The 23830-nt window shown below is 37.1% G+C and overlaps 3 protein-coding genes across 3 annotated transcripts in view; all 3 read right to left on the bottom strand.

The window, feature by feature from the left end:
• LOC123504113 (solute carrier family 15 member 1-like) overlaps positions 1 to 18715 on the bottom strand; it is a 39925-nt gene extending 21210 nt beyond the window's left edge. Inside the window, exon 1 of the mRNA XM_045254434.1 lies at positions 18696 to 18715. The gene's annotated coding sequence lies outside the window, so the exon portion shown is untranslated. The remainder of the gene's footprint in view (positions 1 to 18695) is intronic.
• On the bottom strand, positions 7721 to 10668 carry LOC123504116. Its single transcript, XM_045254439.1, has 2 exons — positions 10243 to 10668; positions 7721 to 9761 (listed from the first exon to the last, which is right to left on the bottom strand). Exons 1-2 carry the CDS (start codon positions 10436 to 10438, stop codon positions 8242 to 8244), a joined length of 1716 nt encoding a protein of 571 aa, XP_045110374.1. The 5' UTR covers positions 10439 to 10668; the 3' UTR covers positions 7721 to 8241.
• Positions 18716 to 18942: 227 nt separating the features above from the next.
• LOC123504120 (putative aldolase class 2 protein CC_1201) lies at positions 18943 to 23019 on the bottom strand. The gene is made up of 7 exons (XM_045254445.1): positions 22867 to 23019; positions 21797 to 21972; positions 21285 to 21441; positions 20912 to 21074; positions 20691 to 20825; positions 19892 to 20001; positions 18943 to 19434 (listed from the first exon to the last, which is right to left on the bottom strand). The coding sequence occupies exons 2-7, from the start codon at positions 21931 to 21933 to the stop codon at positions 19273 to 19275; spliced, it is 864 nt and encodes a 287-aa protein (XP_045110380.1). The 5' UTR covers positions 21934 to 21972; positions 22867 to 23019; the 3' UTR covers positions 18943 to 19272.
• Between the last annotated feature and the right edge of the window lie 811 nt (positions 23020 to 23830).

Here is a 23830-nt window from a genome sequence, read left to right on the forward strand (position 1 = left end):
TCAATAATGTGGAAATATTGTTAGTCCGTCACAATAATTATAAAAAAAAATACCGCAAAGAACCCGTATAAGTCAATGATTATCACTATACAAAACTTTCCAGCAACACACACACACACACACACACACACACACACACACACACACACACACACACACACACATCGTTTCTTCAACAATCATTATTCATATTTCTCAACTTCGCCGACAGTTCTTGATTAATCGTTGCAATATCTGTGATTATTTCCGCACAGCTGTTATAGATCTGTTTTCGCGTATCTTTTTTCGTCATTTCGAGTGCATAATAACCACATATCCCTTTCACTGCTACAATAATTCTTAGCACATCTGCATTCAATACCATTCATTTACTTATAAGTTAATTTCTCGCTTCTCAAGTCTCCGTTCATTTCCGTGACTCGCGGGTCTCGTGCTGTTATTGTTGCTGTGACCCCATAAACCAAACCATTTCTTATTCTCCTTCTTGCTGAAGCGTGTACTTCAATATCATTATTCTTCCCTCTTCTCTTCGTTCTTTATTCAATTACGTATCTTTATTGCGTCACCGAAGCCCTCCCTTCCGGGGCGTGTGGCTCAACCCTCGTGGTAATCCAGGAAAACTTTAATGTGTTGACTTGCTGCTTGGTCATGGGATATTTATTTATTTAATTCTATTTTTATTTCATATATTTTTTTCATATACGTCAAAATGTGATACAAATGTTTCGGACTTCAATAATTGTTAGTTTTCTCTGTATACGTGTAACTTCATAGTGATACACCACAGGAAAAGAGAGGAAATGTGTCGAATAAATATACCTGCCTCTCCCACCATCACCACCACCAGCACCGACACTTTTATACACATTGCCGTCACTTCCACCACCACCACCAACCAACAACAATAAATAGAAAAAAAAGTGTGTTATTAAGCTCCATTTACACTTACAAGTGAGTCACGTCGTGTCAAGGTGATTCCCGGTGCGTCATCATAGCTATCACAATTCTAATTTGTGAGGATCATCGAGAAAACCGTGAACAATCCCTTACGAAGAGCCGCGTTGAAAAGTGAGGTTTTAAATTATACTACAGGGAGGTATCCATACAGTTTAGACACAGCTAGAAAAATATGGAAAAAATAATAAAAACGACATAATTAGAAGGTTAACGTACATACTATCTTTATTAATTTATGTTTTATTTATTTATTTATTTTTGCTTCAGCAGTCTAGGATGTCTCAGACTGCGATAGCAAACATTAATAGGAAAAGAAAAACCAGGGAAACTGAGATATAGACTGCTAAGTATCCACCAATTTAAAATGCCACAGAATTCAAAGCAACGCAACCTTTAGTGATTCCGGCTGGATAACAACAGCTCGGTAAAAAACTAGTGAAGACGATGAAAAGTATCACTAACTTCTTTATATATCACTGAAACAGCACAAGAAACCGAGCTGCGTCTAATGTAAAAGAAATTTGAGAAGAGTTATACAAAAAAGAGAGAGAAAAAAAGCAGTTTTTAAATACGATTCACCTCCAGACATCTATACCGCATAAAAAATGAAGATAAAAGAAAAGATACAGCTTCGCAGAAAAACATTATCTTCAATTATCTTAGATTTTTGCAGGCTGCCAAAAGTCGGAGAAATACTGCGCAACACATTCCTCAACTGTGTTTTTCAGAAGCTTCTAGTCAAGGGTAACAACGACTAACATACTGAGGAGAGAGAGAGAGAGAGAGAGAGAGAGAGAGAGAGAGAGAGAGAGAGAGAGAGAGAGAGAGAGAGAGAGAGAGAGAGAGAGAGAGAGAGCAAATCTGTAACCACAAAATTATATTAATGTATTATCAGAATTTCTCACCTTAATGAATCGTAACGCGGAGATGAATGAAAATTAATCAAATATAGAGCCGTATTCAGAAACACTGCTCTCTCATCATGACTATTTTCCAAGGCCATAGACCATAGCTGCGTTCTCAGTATAGTATCTCTCTCATTACAAAGGATTAAGCATGTATGGAGAGAATAGAAGTGACTCTGTTTGTGTATCGTAATATCTTTATTATGAAACGCTTTGTTATCCCATCATGACTATTTTCCAAGGCCACAGAGATGATTAGTAGGGTTTTGAAGTGTGCTTGTCCAGTTAGTGATGTGGAAAGCTTGTCAATCTGCCTCTCGAACCGTAAAAATATCTTTAAAAAAATCGAATAAACTTAAAGCCTTCTGAAAGAGTGAAGGTGAAGCAAGGAAATGTTTGAGAATACGAGCCATATGTCCAATTAAGTATACCTGCTTCTCTAATTCACTAACAATATTCGTCGCTTAAAACCAGATACATCATTAATAACAATTAGTGTAGTACGAGAACATCATCTCTCATCTTTCCAGTTTGACCTTCAAAAGACACGATCGGCGAGCAATCAATGCCAACAGACGGCAAATGACAAGCAGATTGTGCCTCGTCCTGTGCTGTCGCCGAGACGCCACCGCAAGCACATCAGCGAGTTTACCCCGATACCATTACCAATACAAATACTACTACTACTACTACTACTACTACTACTACTACTACTACTACTACTACTGCTGCTGTTGCTGCTGCTGCTGCTGCTACTACTACTACTACTACTACTACTACTACTAAAACTACTACTACTATTACCACTACTACTACTACTACTACTACTACTACTACGGCGACGACGACGATGATGCAACATATCAAGAATTTTCATTTTTTTTTTTTTTTGCCATAAATTGCACGTTACAGCATAATGGCAGGAACAGGAGCAGCAGCAGTAGCAACAGCAATATCAGCAGCAACAGTAATAGTAATGATTTAGTCCTTATTATTACTATTATTTTCCTTATCATTACAATGCTGTTGTTCTCATCATCATCAACATCACTTGTTGTTTTTTTTATGTAGGAAGGATACCAGCCCATGGCAATAAATATAGTACGTACTCAGCTCGCCGGTTCGAGTATTTATATCCACAAGTTATATGCTCAAGTGTCACTGTGCCCCAAGCACCTGATTACTGCTGTTTATCTTGGGGATGGCCTGAACCTGTCTTGGTGCTGCCTGCTTACTGAAGTACAGAGGAATTTGTTCTTTGTATTGACCATCGAACTTGCGATACACCAAGCTTACTTAAAAGGCTGATCAATGCATGTGGTTGTAAGAATGATCTCTCCATGAGTAAATCATATTGCGTCTCGAAAACCAGTTAAAAAGAAGAAGAAGAAGAAGAAGAAGAAGAAGAAGAAGAAGAAGAAGAAGAAGAAGAAAAGAAAAAGAAAAAAAGAGGATATTTCCACCCCCCCAAAAAAAAAAAAAAAAAAAGAAGTAGAAGAACCAGAAACCACGGCAATTTAATTTTAAGTTCCTTTATTTTCCTCTCTGGAAACAATTCAAGAAGTAGGCAGGAAAAGAAATCCATAAACAAGACACGAGTTTCAACTTAACAGTAAAATCAATGAAGATGAAGATCCTGGTCAACTGTTGCATTAGGACAGATGGACCGAACAGAAGTAAGAATAAGTAGAAAGTAATGTACAGCGAAGTCACGGTAAAACAAAAGACATGCAGTTACAAATCTCAGTAATGCAGTAATGATGCTAGAAAATAATGAGATGAAACATTACAAATGTGAGTGAAAGAATAAACATTTTCTTTTTAGAAGGAAGAGAATGAAAAGCTTTTGACTTCACTCTGTTTATAAGTCCCGAGACTACACTAAAAGACTTTCTACTCAGTCTCATATGTATGTTGTCTATCTTATTAATGCAACAGTTAGTCAGTATCATTCATCTTTTTTTTCCTCTCACTATGTACATTAAAATTTTCTTCCTGATTTTGTATTTCCTTGCCGAGTTCTTTCTGTTTCGCGTCATCTCTTGCACAACACTTGGGTCAGTTATGAACGATGACTCCTTTGTAATAAGCTGCCCTGCACGGTCTGGCACCAAAGGGCGAGGCAGCCTTGGAAGACTTGTCTGATGCGGCCAATAGTTATATAATGAACTGTAGTAACCCGTACTTTGTATACGCACGCCGCTGTTATCGGCCAACTTGATGTCATGATTATCTAAGCACTGGTTTTTATTTCAATGATAGTACCTCATCATTATCATTACGCTAACCAATGCTGTTGTTATTGTCAGTATTATTGTTGTTCGTGGTGTTGTTGCAATATTATTATCGTCTTCATCACAATTCTCATCATCACTATTAGCATAACTTCCATAACTTCCAAGAAAATGGTAGGCACTCGCTATCTTTCAAACACAAATAATAATGATATCAACATTTCTTTCTCACACATACACACGACTAATACAGTAAGGGAACTGGCAATCAAGTGGGCCTATTTTTTTATATTTTTCGTTGCCTTCGGCCAGTCACCCCACTTGCAATGAAGAAGGAAAAAAAAAAAAAATGTTTCCAAGACAGCATGATACCAAAACTTCACCTGTTACATCAGACTATCAAGACATCGGCCAAGTAGCAAGCATCTGATCAGGTGCCAGATAGCATCCAACTGCAGCCATCTGATATCTGAGTTGCACAGAGAGTCATTCCCCTCTTGATGGCGTGCACCGCTGGCTATGAGTTCTTAACCTTTTCATTACTGTGACGCATTATTACCACGAGTTTTGAGTATGATCAGAGGATTTAATTTACATTAGGAAGAGTGTACGGAGGTCAAGGACTCAAGATTAATGCGCAGAGTCTTCACTATTTCAATCCCCACACAAGTTTCTGAAGCTGCATAAAATCGCCAAATAGTAAGCAGAATAAATATGAAAACGCGTCACGGTACAAGAGTCGTTAAATGGACATATTTCTCTCCTTGTTACAGATAAATAGATAGATAGACTGACTGGTTGACTGATAGCTTATCGATAACAAATTACTTGGTTTTGCACATAGGAACATTTACAGAGCCATTAACAAAGTGACTCGATGAAATATAGCGTATCATATCCACTGCAAAATTTAGCCCAGGATTGCAACCAACACAACACAGCTTTCAATGGCTCACACTGTACATTTCGTGGTCTGCTCTTGGAGAGAAATGTCTTATGAAGTGAAGAAATTCCCTATTCCTCAAGTGGGTACAAGGGTTCTTTGTACCTACGTACTTCAAAAGAGAGGCAATCATTAACATCAAACGGTATTTCCTGCCTATCAGTTATCAGAGCATGCTGAGATTTTGCTGAGAGAGAGAGAGAGAGAGAGAGAGAGAGAGAGAGAGAGAGAGAGAGAGAGATAGAGAGAGAGAGAGACCGCCGATGTCAGAAACAAAGAAACAAGCTGACGATTTCTTTTTCGCCCTCTCTCTCTCTCTCTCTCTCTCTCTCTGAAGCTTGGCGTTGTGACCTTAACTTTTGTTCTGGGAATAAAGGAGTAAGCAGGAAAATGTTCAATATCGCTGAATCTTTCCCCGTATTAGAGCGCTTATCTGATTAACAACGCTGTTTTATCGCATGTGAATAACAATGACCACCAGACACCCGATCGACACTTGAGAGGCAGAACAGAAGTCACGTGGTGTTGCTTTCATCATTGCTAAAAATATCAAAGTAAAATATCAAAATAAGAAATACATATAAAAGCATTACTAAGATATAAAGTTAAAATATTCTAAAAGCTACTTACACTTTACCGAAATCAGCTCTCTCTCTCTCTCTCTCTCTCTCTCTCTCTCTCAATAACTTAACACTATCACCATGTCTTATGTAATAAATAACTATCCTTCCAAGTTTAAGGTTCTAAGTTGCATTATTCTTAGTTTCCTGGGATCACAGAAGAAAATGGTGTTCTGTCTTATTCCCGCACCGTTCAAGCAGCCTCCATTAATTAACACAGGAAACTATTAGCTAAGTGCCACAAGGTCACAGGGACCAAGCAGTCATAATAAATTTATAATGCACAAGACACCAGGTACAATTAGAGATATAAATGTACTGTACTAATGTGTCACGTAAATGCTCACTGTATTTAGTGTTGCCTTCCATCTCAAACTCTCTAAAGTGAATTACAAATAAAGCAATGCATATGTAAGCGAGTCCTTCTCTTGTTATGGTGTGCTGTGTTGGTTGGGTGCAGCATGTGTGCCAGTCATTACAAAATACAAGATATGTGTTCATTTCATCAAGTTTTTGGATCAATTACTGATAGGTGCTAATCACATGGAGAGGGAATTTCCTATTTTATCTCACGTGTACAAACAAGTTATGACACATGTGACCTGACTATCCACCCTTTCCTTATCAAGCAAGCCTTCACTGTGCAGGAGATGATAATACCAGAGGAGGAAAAGAAGGAGAGATAGCAATGAACGTACGTCAGAAAGAGTTGGAGGATTAATAACAATGAACATGCGACAGGAGGATAAGGAAGATAGATAGGGACAAACACACATGAGGAAAACTTGAAGGATAGATAAGGAAGCAAGATAATAAATAACATAAAAAACAGTTTGAGTAAGGATAATGGTGAACAAACGAGAAGAAAAAAAAATGGTTGCATTGTAGTGAAAGTACAAGGCTATATACAATGAAGAAAATATAAGAGGAGGAAGATACAAGTAGGCAGCTGTGATAGACTGAATTATTATGATTCTCAGTAGTTACTAAGCCACATCTCTCTCTCTCTCTCTCTCTCTCTCTCTCTCTCTCTCTCTCTCTCTATGTAACACCAGTAAGAGTCTTATCATTTTATCTCCTGAGCAAGGTATTTCCATCTTCATAATTCAGTTTTCATAATTCAGCAAGAGTTATGTATATCTAAAACCAATCTTTCTACCATCAGTGTATGAGATTCTCTTTCTTATTTTCTTCCATTTTGCATGTATTATTATAATTAATATGTTGATAATTAATACTGTTTACTTACAAACTGAAACTCCAGAAGAGCTGAAAAGTTGACCACCAATTCAGTTTGGGATGTTTTGATTCCTCTTTGGAACAGCCTAAGTTGGACAGAGAGAGAGAGAGAGAGAGAGAGAGAGAGAGAGAGAGAGAGAGAGAGAGAGAGAGAGAGAGAGAGAGAGAGAGAGAGGAGGAGGAGGAGGAGGAGGAGGAGGAGGAGGAGGAGGAGGAGGAGGAGGAGGAGGAGGAGGAGGAGGAGGAGGAGGAGGAGATGATTCTGCATTAAGGTGGTACTCTCAAATAAGAACTTTTTATCTTTTCTTTGCTTTATTTCATGGGAGAGCTCGCATGGGACTATATTAGTCTCAGTAGTTTTTGTCCTTGATCACAATAATTCAATGAGAATAGCTATTCTCTCACTCATAAGCAGGGATAGAAAACCCACAATTTTTTCAAAAATATATAAAAATTGGCTTTTTTTATTTGATTTGTTATTAGTATTTTTTTTTTTTTCTTTTTTTCATTGATTGGTGTTTACTTAGGGAAAAAATCTAGGGTCTTGGAATGGATTAAAATTATTTACATTTTTTTCTTATAAGAATAAGGTTTCAGACTAGGAACAATTCAGACATGGAACAGCATTCTGAAAAGAATTACATTCCAAGTCCGAGGGTCCCTGCGTATATATATATATATATATATATATATATATATATATATATATATATATATATATATATATATATATATATACTGTATATATATATATATATATATATATATATATATATATATATATATATATATATATATATATATATATATATATATATATATATATATATATATATATATACTGTACACCTATATATCTCAGTCTTATGAAGCTATTTTATTTGTACTGAACTTAACCCTAAAGGAAACACTACTCTAAATTAACTTTTGACATATGAATCATATGTAGGTCTAATACCATAATCAGATATGTTATATTAAAATAATTAATTTATAAATACAAAGAAATGAAAAAGAAACTGTGATCATACAAACATAACAAACAATAACAAATGTATACAATAATATTATTTTAAAGTACAATACATAGATCATTCGAGAAGATCTCTTAATACAAAACAACTTTAGTTCTTAAAAACATCAAATCTACACAAAAAAGTAATTGCTGTTAACCAGAGATGTTAATTTGTTATAAACATAACAAACAATAACAAATATACACAATAATATTATTTTAATGTACAATATATAGATAACTTAATAAGATCTCTGTTAATACAAAAACTTCAATTCTTAAGAACATCAAATCTACACAAAAAGTAATAGCTGTTAACCAAAGATGTTCATTTGTTATAATACTTATGAACTGTAAGTAATTTGGAAGCCTTTTCCTTTCCAAGGCAATTTCTGATAGAGGAATGTACATGTCCAAAATTTGAAAAAATTCTTTCAACTCCTGGTGATGATGCAACTGCTGTAAATAGTTTCTTAGGAATGTTCAGTTCATTTTCTGACAGTTCACTGGAGAAAGTAAGCCACCATGCTAATGGCGACATAGTTTCTACAACATTCTTGGTAAAATAATAATCTTTGAAGGGTTGAGTTTTACCACGGAATGCCATTAATTTTGTTAGAAACATTGGAAAGTATACAAATACATACATTTCTGCAACATCTTTTTGCTCTGAAGTCAACCGTCTGCCTTGATACCTTGGGTCTATCATATTTGAGAGAAAGTGAGCAGGTGTCAGTGCTACACTAATTATCCTTTCAAAATTGTTCATATCCTTTTCATCTGTTAGATACTCTTTTATATCATCTTTCAGTTTCAACCAGATTTCAACAGCATCACTGATGAGTGTAGTTTCTCTCTGGACAGAGTTCAAAGCCACAGCAATAGGCTTCATTCGCTCCAAATAGTCTTTTACTGTCCTTTTCAAGGTCCTATCATTAATCTTCCTGATGATTTCTTGGTCAAGTACTTTGCTGTTGTCCTTACACACTTTCACTAGGATCTCCCAGTTTTTTAGGTAAGATTCAATTGAGTCGGCTATTATGTTCCACTGAGTTTCTACAGGCATCACCAGCAATGTCCCTCCAGCAGCTTTATACAGTGATCGAGGGATATGATGATTCAAGAAGTACTGGATTATTTCTGTGATATCCTCCTTCATGGTTCTAATTTGCATCTCTTGTAAGAGCAGGTTTAAAAGATGTGCAGAGCAACCATATATCAAAATATTTTCACCATTTACTAATTTCTTTCTCATTTCTGCCATATTGACATCATAATCATCTGTCACAAAACTTCTCACAGTGCACCCAAATGTTTCTTTTACTTTTTTTGCATTGATTTCAGCTATTTCCACTAAGCAGTCTGTTGTGTATCTTGATTCTTTTGTATCTACACAATCAATCAAATACATCTTGCCATCTACTAATAAACTCAGTACTAATACTGGGTCATTGTGAGCATTACTCCATCCATCCATGGCCATGCAAACGGTTTTTCCCTTAAATTCATTTAAATATACCTGATTCACTGAGCTGAATGACTGATCCAAGAGAGGCCCTTCAACTTGTTCCCTGTTAGGTGGAATGTATCCTGGTCTTAACATTCTGATCATTTTGATAAACTGATCATGTTCTATTGCTTGGAAGGGAGTATTTGTAGCATAAAAATAATTGGCTATTTCTTGATCTAAGGCCACTTTTTCTGTGTTGCTAATTTTCATAGATCTTACCCGATCTTTCTTGGACTGAGAAAGAAGAGCACCACTATTAGCAGGTGCTAAATATGATGAAGATCGTTTTAAATTTGAAGTGCTATGTACAGATGATGAAGAATGTTGAACTGGTATACCTGAAAATAAATTTAAACAAATTAAGTTCACTAACACAGTATATTGTACTAAAGTGTTAAGTTTCAAGAAGAGTTGGATATCCTTGTCTATATGTGTTACCAGTATATATTGGTACAACAAGCTGCATATTTACCATATAAATAAAGTTGATAAGTTTAAAATTAATCATTATCATAATATCAAAATACAGTACTGGTAGTATGGGAGGTAGGATAAGAAGTGACATAAAGGGACAAGAAGTCACAGAGTACAATGTGAGAGAGAGGTTCTGGATTATGTGACAAGTAGGAAGTCATGAAGAATATTTTGTGGAAGGTATAAGCATGAAGAGTGTGACTGTATAGAAAAAATTTTGAAGTCAAAATAACTGTAATAAAGGTAGGGAGTGAGGAAGAGGTGTGTTAGTAAGATCAAGTGAGGGCATGTCCAACACTATCTCTGATAAGGAAATAGTATATGAAGAATATGAATATAATTTACCTCGTTGAGTAGGATTGTTGATCTGTAGTTGGTGGTAGGTCATCATATGTGTCTTCATTTTTGCCAACAATGGTGACATTTCTTGTTTGCACTTTCTGCATTTGGCTCTAAAAGCTGAGCCATTGAAGACTTTATCAAAAAATTGCCACACTGGGTCTCTTTTCCTCCCATTATAATGACTGTGTTCATTTTGCATTACTGTGCAATGAAACAAGTAAATACAATATGAATAAGAACTGTGAAGAGGATAATATTCCACAAGACAGCAACCCTTGGTTTGATGTGCAGGAGCTTTATCAGCCTTATCTATTAAATACTGATGAAAGTTCTCAACTTATCTATTTATATGTTGTCAAATTTGAGTAATATTAATGAAAACTAGACCTCATCATATTACTTTGTATCAGAAAGGATTAAGTTTATTGAACTTAATAATCACACTATATTGTTTTTATCAACAAAATGCCTTACTTTTGTTTTTCTATTCTTTTAAATATTTTTTCTTGTTAGAAATTGCAATGATTCACTGGTATCTGACTTGCTACAGGACCAGTACTGGTTCAGTAAAGGAAAAGCTAACTTGATACTCTTTGTATGCATTATCCTAAGTGCAATGGAAAAAAAAAAAAACTTGACAAGATTCTTAGCTGAGTCATTAATTTTCTTAAATCATTAACTTTTAATTTACATCTTTCTTTCATTTTTTTTTCTTTTCTTTTTTTTTTTTATGTTGTGGCCAAAAGCACCTATCAGGTTTTTACTTGAAGAGTACGGGAAGCGGTGTTTAGCTTCTACCCATTAGTGGCGCAAGCAATTTTATTTATAGTGGTACCCATATTAGAGCCCATATCACCAGCCAAGCACATCTTTGGTGTAACCACCTAGAACCTGAGTATCTTGGTGACATGTAGGTAACTTTAAACCACTCAACAAATGGCAAAGTATCAAGGTGGTACATGGTGAGATTCGAACCTACACGTGGATGTCTGCACAATCCCACGCTCATCACATTATCCACAAGGTCACCACCTTTTTAATATCTATATTAGTTTTTTTAGAAAAGTAGAACAACACAATACAAAATTATTTTTCTTAAATAATAAAGTGATACCATTCATTAACCCCTTCACTACCATGATGTGTTTCCATAATCATTCTAGTGACTATATGGTGATTTTATTCAGCTTCAGAAACTTATGTGGGGGATTAAAATAGTGAAGACTGTGGCCATTAATCTTCTGACCTCCATAGACCCTTCCTAATGTCAATAAAATATCTAATTGTACATATATTTCAAGGTAAAGATGTGTCCCAGCACTGAAGGGGTTAAAGAAAAGGAGCAATGGAACATCCTGTGAAGCATCAAGTCCTCACCGTTAAATATGGACATACAAAAACAAAGAAAGCAATAAAAAAACAGTATATATAGTAGTCCCTACATAATATTACATCTCCCTATCACCCTTATCAACACATAAAAGAAACAAGAAAATAAATAAATGACCGATTTTCATGATCAACCTCATTCATAAATTTGTCAAATTCCTTTTCTCTTTTAAGCTTCATAGTGAAACTTTCCCTAATCTTCTTTTACAGCTCCATACTGACTCAGCACTGTAAATCTGACTCCTCAACACAATGCCAGTCATTTACCCTTCTAACTGAAAATGCACTTCTTCCTATCTCTTTACGCCTGAACCTGCTGTATTGCGTTGCAGACACGGAGCACACCTAGATGTAGGAAATCAGCTCTTGACCCACTTAGTTATCAGTGTGAGTTTTCCTCCATTCTAATCACACAACAGATAATGTGCAAGGCTGACTTCTCACAAGTTTTTGAGAATAGGAAAAAGCTATCTGGACTATGTACCATACATAATATACACACTCACAACTCTCTTTACCCAAAGACTCATCCAGAATTGTCCAAAAAATAAGAGTAAGAAGAACAATAATAAGAAAACAAATATGAAGAACAAGAATAAATAAAAAAATTATTATTTCTTGAGCAAGTAGTGAAACATGTATTGATGCAAAGAATAAAAATAATGAAGATGAGGATTGGTGGTAGTAGTAATGGTGATGATGATTGGCTAATAATAATGATAATAATTTATTTAATAACTGTAGTGAAACAGAGTGAAAAGAGTAGAAATAATAATGATGAGAATGATAATGGTGGAAGTGGTGATGATGGTAATGACGATGACAAAGCTATTATCAAAATCAATAATAATGATATTATTATAGTTATTATCACACATTATTCTTTGCTGCACCTTGCAAATTATAAATAAACAAATAAAGAAATTCTTAAAAAGGAAGTAGAGAAGTAAATAAAAAAAAAAATCACCTTCATAACTGACACCATTTCACTATATGCATCACAGCAATTTATCTTCGAACCATCCCAGATGCAGCAAACCATGAATTTCTTAATTTTTGCTCTCTCCCCCACTTGAAGACACTGCCTACCCTTCACTAAGTGACATTTTTCCTATTAGCTCCACCTTGCCTTTGTTTGACCTCTACTGGTTGATTAGTACTTTATGAGAGAGAGAGAGAGAGAGAGAGAGAGAGAGAGAGAGAGAGAGAGAGAGAGAGAGAGAGAGAGAGAGAGAGAGAGAGAGAGAGAGAGAGAGAGAGAGAGAGAGCACTTGTTGGTTATCTTTCTGACATTTTAGAAAGCAGATACTGTATCATTGATTGTTGCAAGATATGCTACAGTCAGCATAAAAGTCAAAACCATGTGGATGGTACAAACATACATGTGTATATAAACAACAATATACTACATAAACATAAAAGAAGGCAAGGCAGATCAAGAATAAGATGTAGGACTGACATGAAAATGGACACACAACTAACAAAAGTCATTGAATAATGTTAGTGTGAGCCTTTCTCCTAAAAGATTCATTGAGACCTCTGATGATAATAATCCAAGTAAACCCTCCCACACTGCCACAACTATTCTCCCACATCAATGCTCAACCTCAACTCATGTCACCACAAAAAACCTGATGTGTCCCCCACTTTACCTATCAAATTTCAATAAAGATATCTTCAAGATCTTATGATGTATAATGATACCCTAGGTCATGCATGTCAAAAAGTAAGACATTTCTAAACATTCATTAATTTGCCATAAAAGGTCTCCAAACACTTCTCATCTAACTTGATGATGCGCTGCTTCTTACTGCTTTACCTATCTGTTCATGAAGGTCTTGCTATGGAGGCTAACCCTGCATCTTCCTACTGTGGTCTGAACATGATAGTCTTAATTCTTCCATATGAATATATCAGATAAAAAAGTATATAATGTATAATCTAGGACAGTGAGGAGCATGATCTTTTTGGGTTCCTTCACCCTTACATATTAAGAGATAAAGGACTATCAAGAGTATAATCTAGATAAACTGTGATAACGTGAATGCCACTCAGCCTTGTGTCCTAGGTTAAGGGGTCCCTACTATCTCTACATACTAAATGCTTAAGGGAATAACATCCTTGACATAATACAAAAAACTGGTTCCTTATTATACCTAACACAATGTTCATGACCACTTCATTGACTAAATTAATAACTCATTACTATTCAAGACCAACTACACTTAACCCTCGGCTATCGCGCCCAATTGGGACCGAAATAGCCACGCCATAGCCGAAAACGTGATAGCCGAATTGATCTTGGCGTGAAGGCAGATTTGGTCAATGAGCGCTTAGATATCCCATGACGTCATGGCTGGGCGTGCGATAGCAAGCAGCTGAGGTCGGGATAATGAAATCTTAGCAGCTTTTCATGGGTGCGCGATAGCAATAAAATGCGATAGCCGAAGTCGCGATAGCCGAGGGTTGACTGTATGCACTACTCTCTTCCACAACTGTAGCCTTGCTTCGTAAAACATTCCATAACTTTCTTCCATCTCTACTATTTTGTCCTATCAATGTGAAGCTCTTTTTTTCAACCATTTATCAACAAACTTTCTAAAAAGCTAAGTATCAAAATAAGATGTGTATAGCAGAGGTGGGCATGTTACTGGATATCGGGTAGTCCGGTACTGCTCCTCCAGACCTCAAAACGCAGATAGTCCATACCTGTACTTCCGCGTCTAAATTTTTTTCCCTCGGTCTGGTACTGCACCTCCGCACCTCCAGTACTGTACCCAAAACTATTGAAGTGTGCCCAAAAAATTTAGTCCACACCTCAAAAAATAAAAACAAATTACAAGTCAATAATAATACATCAGAGCTCCATATATAATACATATATATATATATATATATATATATATATATATATATATATATATATATATATATATATATATATATATATATATATATATATATATATATATATATATATATATATATATATACAGTGGTACCTAGACATACGAATTTAACTCGTTCTATGACGATCGTTGTATATAAAAAAAATTGTATATTAAATAAATTTTTCCCATATAAATTAATGGAAATAGAATTAATTCATTCTTGTGATATGAATTTACCCACTCCCCAAAATTAACATGCTTTAACCCTTTCAGGGTGCAAATAGGTTTTTGAGTCATGTCTATGAGACGCAAATTCGACCGAAAAATCGAGGTTTGCAAAAATAGAAAAAATCAATATTCTCATGCACAATAGAGCATTACGCATCTACTGTAAAAAATTTAGGTCTCTACTCACCCTGGAAAATGGTGCAATAATGATGGGAAGTTGGCTTTCTGGTGGTACATTGTGCGCTGTTGAGTTGAGTTGAGAGACAGAGAGAGAGAGAGGGGGGGAGAGCATGCTTAGAACTGAATGAGCGACGTTACTCAAATGGCGGGAAAATATGCCTAGTAGCACAGACCGCCAAAAACGGCTGAAAGTAATGCTACGGAATGCGGATTGTCGTCTTTATTTTTTTTTTCCTTGAAAATCTCAGATCAGAAGTACGGATTCAAAATTTCGGTTTTCTGCACCTGTCTTAGGTGCGGAGGTATGGACTCAAAATTTCGTCTTTCCCCACATGTCTCAGGTGCAGAGGTACGGACTTAAAATGTCGCCTTTCTGTACCTGTTACTTCCGCACTTTTGAAAATTTTTCTGCACTTTGGACTTCCGCACCTCGTTTGGTGGTCCACAGGTACAGAGGAGCAGAGGTGCGCACTGAGGTACGGAAGTGCCCAGTTCTGGTCTATAGATAAGCAAGTCTTCCCTTCTCAAAATTTTTTACAACATATTTTTTAGAAAATTATGCTTGATCAGTCTCACACAGAAAAAGGAATAATAAGTTTAATATACCATAGGCACAATACAGATTCTTTACTACCTCAAACTGTAACTCACTATGCAGCTACAAAAGCTGCTACTTGTCATTATCATTTCCTCGTCAGACAAGCATCTCATTTTTCTCCTTACCCAACACTTTCAAGGTTACACAGAATACAGTTTACCAGATATTCCTACTCCTTAACAGAATCAATGAGCAGGACTTAATATGCAAGACAGAACACATACGAAAAAAGCAGTCTTGGGGATTATTTTACAACAACAATTACTCACATACACACACAAACACATATCCATATTTTTCATCAATCCATTGCCAAATGCATATCATGAGAATGAGGAAGCATTTCATCTCCTTGGTGATGACTAGATAAGACGAGGAGAACTGCGTCTCAACATTTTTTCCACTTGACAGATAATTCCAAAGAACACTTCAGATGTTTGCAAAATTTTAATGATTAAAGAAGGAAAAAAATGAGAGAGAGAGAGAGAGAGAGAGAGAGAGAGAGAGAGAGAGAGAGAGAGAGAGAGAGAGAGAGAGAGAGAGAGAGAGATTATCTTTTCTATTATCTTTTCTACTCCATACGACGCTAATGTCAGGGCTGAAGGTCAAGGTTATTCTGTTCATAGGTTTTGGAATTTATGTAAGCCTCCCACATTATCCTTGAATCTTTATAAACCCCATACTACAGCTAAAAGATACAGCCACCCCTAAACTAAGGACACTCTGATCTTTAAACAAATCTAAACACATGTAGATTAGTAACAATTACCTGCTAGTGGGCTGGTGAGCTGTGAGGAAGGATGCCTCTCCTGTGCTCATAGACAGAATATGGTCTGACAATATCAGACAAAAAGAAAGCACCTCTTGACCTTCAGTAAACAGTTGAGGTGGTCTAGGCAGGAGTGCACTTTTATTGTAGCTGTCTCATTTGTGGAAGGAAAATTGCATGTTTACTTGAGTTAACCTAGCCATGTTGTATGGCATTTCACCAAGCTGTATAAGCATATGGAGGTTATCTAACATGACCTTTACTTTGCATCTAGTCTCCTCTGATTTGCCTATTTTCTGTTTCTTTCTGTTAGCAAGGGCTTAATTCACTGAAGCTCTTTCACCAACTTCAAAGTCTTGCTATTGTCATTTTATAAATCAATAATAGTATATCAATAACAGTCTATAGTGTTCTTATTATTTTGAATCTATCTATGACATGAAAATAAAGGCATAATAACATCCATCAATACATTGAAATAGTAAATGTCATATATTAAAAAGAAAAAAAGTGTTGGTTTACAAGAACATAAGACATGTGACAACGACAGTATACAAAAGCTGAATTATTCTCATAAAAAATCTGAAGATAAATAAAATCAATACTTTAGAATAAACTTCATTTTTAAAAGCAGACTGCGAGTATATGACACACAAGCTACATAAGTTAAACACCCAAAAGTAACACTTGATCACCAGAGTAGAAAAAATATTTAACACAGCTGCGATAGTGCCAGGGAGTTAGTGCCACAAGATATCAACACTTATGATTAGATCTGTTTAAAGAAAGAAAAAAAAAGAAAAAGAAAAAAAAGTCCGCCATTGCAGTAGATAAGATAAATTCATCAACAAAAACAAAAAATAATAAAAATAACAAGAAGAGGATGAAGAAAAACCTGAAGTAGTAGAAAATTTGCAAAAGTCAGATATAGAAGAAATAAAACAGAGGAATAGGAGGAAGATTATAACAGCAAGATAAACTACAGCAAATGAGCTAAATATTCATAGGAGGAAACTAACAGAAGCTTCTGAAGAGAAAAAGGAAAAGCATCACCTCTAATCACTGACATATTTGTTTACAATATCTTAGAGAATCCAATGTTAAAAGGAGAATCTTGTAGTGAGAAGCATGAAAAGCAGATATAGAAAATTGTGATAATTTTCAAAAATTTGCCAAAACTTTTATGAGGCCTAAACAAAAAAATGTGACCATAGAGTTGTTTAGTATAGCTCAGAGAACCAACTGTCAAAAGGAAGAAATTGTAGTGAAAATCATGAAAAAATTATATACAGTTTACCTTACATTGCCGTAAATATACAGAAATTACAAGGTGCATGTGTAATATGGCTGTAATGACACTCAAAAGTGGCAAAATTCAAGATTTTCTAAGTTCAGTGAGCTCTGAAATAATTTTCTTATTTTATAACTGAGATTTGAAGGTACCAGGATATTAGAATTTCATGGTATCTATAGGTTGTTACAGTTTTCATTTGTTTAAGAAACAAGTCAGGCATTCTGATAGAGGCTCACTATCATCTGTTATAAGGCTACTCAGTGGACGGGGGCAAAGCAAACGGTACCAGTGTTCAGTAGGAAAATAATACACTATGCAAGATATTTAGCAACAACAATATTCAAAATGTGATATACAAACATAAAGAGGAGATTCTACAGGTTCATTACCAAAATAGCAAAACTGTATGCATCTCCATCGCTGAAAATCTCTTCACCTTACCAATAAGGCAAAACAGTGTAATCTTTTCAGGTGTTTCATTACGTTAGATTAGATTGCATTTCGTTAGGTTAATGTCCTAAATAGGGGGCAGTGGGGATGCAATTCTTCCTCCCCACCTAGAATAGGTTAGGTTAGAAAAATTGGAATCTTAACTGAGGACTTTTCAACACCCATATTTCACTGGATTGTAGTCCCTTACCCAAAACAAAAGATTTTCTCACATGCCTCCAAGCTTGTTTAGGAGGTGTGAAGGTGGGGGGAACGCGGACTTGTGATAAATAACTACCGAATACAGCATTGAAATAATCAGAAAGCAGCAACACCACTCCAGATGGACGCAGTAGATAGTAGTAATATCAGTAAACATCAACAAAGGTTCAAGGGGGGAAGGAATAATCAGTCAACACAAACATTACTATTACCATTCATCCTAAAACACATATCAGCCTGAATGCAGTGATATCAGACACAACAAACAGTAATACCCACTCAAAGGGAAGCAATCGTATGGAGACAGCCACGCGCCCGCTTTGTATTCCCTCAGTCCTGCCTTCCCATCACCTAACTGCTTCCCATCGATCCCTTCACTACCACACCGAACACTTCCCATCCCCCTCGTGTGCTCCATAATGCCCACAGATAAAAGATAAATCAACAGTCACTCACCTTATGGCCGGACATTCCCAGTAGAGGCCGTGACAGGTGACAGCAGGAAGTCTTGGGTCCTCGTGTTTACCTGTAAATGTGACGTCACGCCGTGCTTCTCTGCCTGGTTCTTTTCAGCTAGAGTAGTGCCTGTGTAGTGGCAGCGGTGGTGGTGGTGGTGGAGGTGAAGTTGGGGACTATTATCAGTAAATAATTCATGTGGGTGGAATCAAGAATGCTGATTGATATTTATCCCAGAAAAAATGCATTGAGACATATTAACGTTTTATTTTGACATAGTTGTACCTCACAGATCGATTTTCTTTTAGTTATGCTGCATGAAGTGTACGTAGTTTAGGGTAAACTAAATTGTTTTAGAGTTATTACGAGCGTTAGAAGAACTTCTGGATTATGTGGCAAATAAAGATACCCATAAGGCCAAAAGGGCAAATGATAATGAAAAGATTGAGAATTCCTAATACATATTATATATTATAGTAGTCAGTTGAACAGTTTCCAAAGTACCACACAAAGAAAGCTATGGTCTCAGTGTTCGACGTGAGATTAGCAGGCAGGCGCTTTGAACGGTCTACTTTGTTTACTTCTCGAAATCTGGTTGTGATTTCTGCATTAACCTATAAATGGAATAAAAGAAGTCGTCAGCATAGGTTTGCTCTCTCTTCAAGTATGGCTTACTCATGGACCGTGGCACTTCCTCAGGCACTTCCACCAGCTTGTTTCCAGTTGCCATAGCCAACATCTGCGACAAAACAAATAAAGCTGTTTCTCGTTCTTGGAAATTCGTCCACGTATTCACCCATGTTTCTCTTTCCTGGATAAATGTATAAAATGCCCCAGTAAAGGATAATGTTTAGCGTGTTGTATTCAACACCGCGTTCAAAATATCATATTTTCTACAGCAAACGAAAAACATTTGAAATTTACTTTACATCAGTGGTTTCCAAACCCACGGTTGTGAGGATGCTTGGGCCTCTCTGGATAGTTTCAGACATCATAAATAAATCATGACTAAGGCTATAATGTGAATATGGCTAGTAATAACACTACATGTAACCTATTTGCATTAAATTTTAAGGTTGCTAGCAATTAACCCAATACATATGCATTTAAGGTCGACAGATCAGGATAGTACGGGTTACAACCAAAAAAGGTTTAGAAACACAACTCTACATGCTAGGGGTTTCAGCGGGCCTCACCTGCACCATAGCGGCTCGTTCCAGGAAGTACAGGTTATGAAAGGCTACGGAGACGGTGGATGCCACGGTGATGGCGCCGTGGTTGGCCAGCAACAGAATGTCTTTATCTCCTGTCGAAACAACACTTGCACCAGCTAATGTGGATCACTCTTTAACTCTCACAACATATTATATGATAGATGGCGAATTTCACATTTCACTTACTAAAATTTCATGCAACGAATTGTTCTGTTCCCAGTTTCTAAACCAGTGGTTCCCAGACTGGGGAAATTTTCCCCTGGGGGAAATTTGAAGCTACTAGGGGGAAATAATTACACTACCTACTAACTAAAAAATTTCAGATGGATTTTCTCATGTCAGAGAGAGAGAGAGAGAGAGAGAGAGAGAGAGAGAGAGAGAGAGAGAGAGAGAGAGAGAGAGAGAACACTGTTGCACAAGAAGCAGCATCACCCTTCTCACTAATTTAATTCTGAAGTAGAAGAGCAAACAAAAGTCCTTTTATTTGTTAGTAACCGCTCTCTATGGCTATGCTTAGTTGTTACTAACTGCTCTATCCACTTCACTCTGTAACTATAAGTTTATCAGTATATTTGTACATTTGAAAAATAAATTAGTAAATAGTCTCAGTGTGTTTTAACTGCTCTTTCTCTCATACACATGAAGGGGGAAATCTGGATGGTTGAACTGGGTGCAGGGGGAAATGACAGAATAAAGTTTGGGAACCATTGTTCTAAACAGCAAATATATAGTCCTACAAAATAACAACTCAAAGATTTAGGGGTAAAAAGTGATCACTCACCCAGGATGCGGGCCATTCTCTCACCCTCCTCGAAGGCGTAAGCCACTCCCTGATAACAACGATCATACGCCACCCTGTTCCAAAACCTGAGGGCATTTTGAGTCACCATACGAAGCTCAAAGTCTTCCAAGCTCGCTGCAAGACAAAAGAAACAGGTGTGTAGAGACAGACAAAGTAGGCGTTCTCGTATTGCTGTTGATCCAATAAGTCCACAAGCTCACCGAGGGCCGTGGTGTAAGGCGGGTGGCAGTGCATGACGACCTTCGTGTCGGTCCTCATCTTGTGGATGGAAAGGTGGATGCACGAGGCGGTGGTCTCAGGTGACCCTTCTCCCTCCACTGTCTTGGCTTCGCTGTCTATTCCCACCAGATTACTCGCCGTAACCTGTCATATACATACATATATACATATATACACGAATGCATACGATATACATGCATAGATCCATGCACTACATACATTGTACATACATACAGACATATTACATGAATTACGTAAATAGAGCTTGCTCTTATGTTAATTAAGCAAACATTTGCAGTTTCCACAGAGTTTCTTGGTGTGGGCAGGCTTTATGAAGAGAGCACTGGGCCTCACCTCCTGCCAGTGTATCCCTTCTGGGAACACGAGCATCACCTTCCCGTCTTTTCCGTCAGCACGCGGCGCCATCACGCTCAGGTGGTTTACGACGCCTTCGTTCAGTCCTAAGTGATCAAGGCCTCTGTACGCCGCTGCCAATTCCAATCTGGCTGCCCTGGAGGGACGCCAACACGTTGTTAGTTACTACATGGTCACCATCTTTCCAAAGGTGACGGTAGTTCGGACGAGCAAACTGATTTTTTATGTGTTCGTTCACATGATCTTTATTCACTTTGTTCACAGCGCATAGCACGCAATGATGAACACAGATGGACCGTTTCCGCAACACCTCAGTGTTTTTTTATTTTTTTTTTTTATTTATACCATGTAGCATTAACTATGCACTTGTCTTAATATTAACCATTCCACCAATGCATAACTTTCTTAACACAAATATGGATGATTAAAAATTCGCATTGCAAAAATAAAAAAAAAAGGGATGAAATTCAGGTGTTGATGTGGTTACTTACCTATTTGTGCCAGAAGGACCCTCAGGAACAGTATAGGGCTTTGGGTAGCTCGATGTGAAGCCTCTCGTCAAGAGGTGTCCATATCTTGCCACTGCCTTGGGACACGTCACTCCTCGGAGGCCTAACATCATCGTCATGCTCCTGTATTCACTGTATATTCAGTTCGTCAGCAGCAGCTGGTAGGAGAACCAAAATTTTGAACAGGGAAATGAACAATATGAAATATGGCTTCTAATTATGTGAGCTTTTCTCGGTTAAACAAGCGAAAGAAAACCAAACACTTAACAGCAACCCCGGAGCAAAGATATTTATCTTTTTTTTTTTTACTTTTTTTTTTTTTTAATGTGTCTCTAAACGTGCTTTGGATAATAGTGTGGGGTGCTGAAATAAATGTCAGACTTCCCCTTGAATTAAAAACTTCTGACACACACACACACACACACACATACGCCCGGTAGCTCAGTGGTTAGAGCGCTGGCTTCACAAGCCAGAGGACCGGGGTTCGATTCCCCGGTCGGGTGGAGATATTTGGGTGTGTCTCCTTTCACGTGTAGCTCCTGTTCACCTAGCAGTGAGTAGGTACGGGATCTAAATCGAGGAGTTGTGACCTAGTTGTCCGGGTGTGTGGTGTGTGCCTGGTCTCAGGCCTATCCGAAGATCGGAAATAATGAGCTCTGAGCTCGTTCCGTAGGGTAACGTCTGGCTGTCTCATCAGAGACTGCAGCAGATCAAACAGTGTGTTTAAACACACACACACACACACGCACAACTGATAAAAAAAAATATATAGCGATCGAGACAATGGAGGAAGTCGGGATGATCAAGAGAACATAGCATAGCACAATAAATATCACCTTTCCCGAATGATATTTACAAGCTTGGAAGTAATCATGAGAGAGAGAGAGAGAGAGAGAGAGAGATGTATAGTTCATAGCAGCAGTAGCAGTGGTGGTGATAGGGTTGTTGGTCAAGGTCACATTACAACACTAGTGTACGTTTCCAGATACCTATTTTGTGAAGCAACTTTGCCGACATGTATCACTAGTCTTCATTTCATCCGGAAGGCTTACCTGTCACAGTTTTACTCTATATATAGTAACCTCTTGGTCCTTTGGTGTCCTGCTCCACGCTGCCGTTACTCACACTGGCACAGGAATGAGAATCAGGATGGAGACACCTATCAACTTCTAACCTTGAATGTTGGAGGTGCCTCATCTCAGCGGTGAAAATACTATCAAGAGAAGTTTTTTTTTCTTTCTTTCTTTTCTCTCTTATTACGAGCAAGAACCCGCTAGTGTTTATAGTCACACATCATGATTGTATCTCTGTTATCCACACTTGCTGCACAGGCACTTCATTTAACGAACATAAAACAACGAGTAGGATTTTAATTTATGAAGCAATTAAATAATTGTGAGATTGATAACACCAAGTTGCCTATTCTTTGCTTCCTGGTCACTATGGAGGATATTAATATTATACTCATTCGAATGGTTTCTGTCTTTAAACCCATTTCATAAAACATTCCGGAGCGTGTTAGGAATGTCGTTAATAACAAATGACGTTCCACATCTCGAGGCAGGCCCGAACCAAGAGACAGCGTCATATGAACAAGTTATGCGTCCGCAGCTCTCTCTCTCTCTCTCTCTCTCTCTCTCTCTCTCAATAGTTAAGCAGAAATATGTGAAAATACCATTATGATAAACTAAAAAAAAGGGCATAATCTTCAACTAGTAATCTAAATAAATCACATACATTGTAAAAAATAGAATGGTGATTTGTTTAAACAGTATTGCAGCAAAATTTTATTGGTACACTTCTCTGACACCGCTAGACTGAAATTGTTGTGTCCTCTGGGAGATAATAATGAGAGAAAATGTGAATTCGAAGTGGTCTGTATTATATAATAGGGCAGCCTTTGTGGCAGTCTCCAGTGCAGTGGTGCTGTCTGAATCCGTCACGGTGTCTGTTCGTCGATATAGAAATACTTTGTCTTAGAGGAAAGCCATTATATGATATAGAAAGTTCCAAGTG

The sequence above is a fragment of the Portunus trituberculatus genome, chromosome 15 (genome assembly GCF_017591435.1).
Source record: "Portunus trituberculatus isolate SZX2019 chromosome 15, ASM1759143v1, whole genome shotgun sequence".
Taxonomy (NCBI): Eukaryota; Metazoa; Arthropoda; class Malacostraca; order Decapoda; family Portunidae; genus Portunus; species Portunus trituberculatus.

Excerpts from the sequence above, each read along its gene's own strand:
- LOC123504116 (XM_045254439.1), bottom strand. The coding sequence starts at position 10,438 with ATGCAAAATGAACACAGTCATTATAATGGGAGGAAAAGAGACCCAGTG. Across the intron at positions 9,762-10,242 it reads CAACAATCCTACTCAACGAG|GTATACCAGTTCAACATTCT; the intron begins GTAAATTATATT and ends ATTTATTTTCAG.
- LOC123504120 (XM_045254445.1), bottom strand. The coding sequence starts at position 21,933 with ATGACGATGATGTTAGGCCTCCGAGGAGTGACGTGTCCCAAGGCAGTG. Across the intron at positions 21,442-21,796 it reads GGTCCTTCTGGCACAAATAG|GGCAGCCAGATTGGAATTGG; the intron begins GTAAGTAACCAC and ends GCGTCCCTCCAG. Across the intron at positions 21,075-21,284 it reads AAGGGATACACTGGCAGGAG|GTTACGGCGAGTAATCTGGT; the intron begins GTGAGGCCCAGT and ends TGTATATGACAG.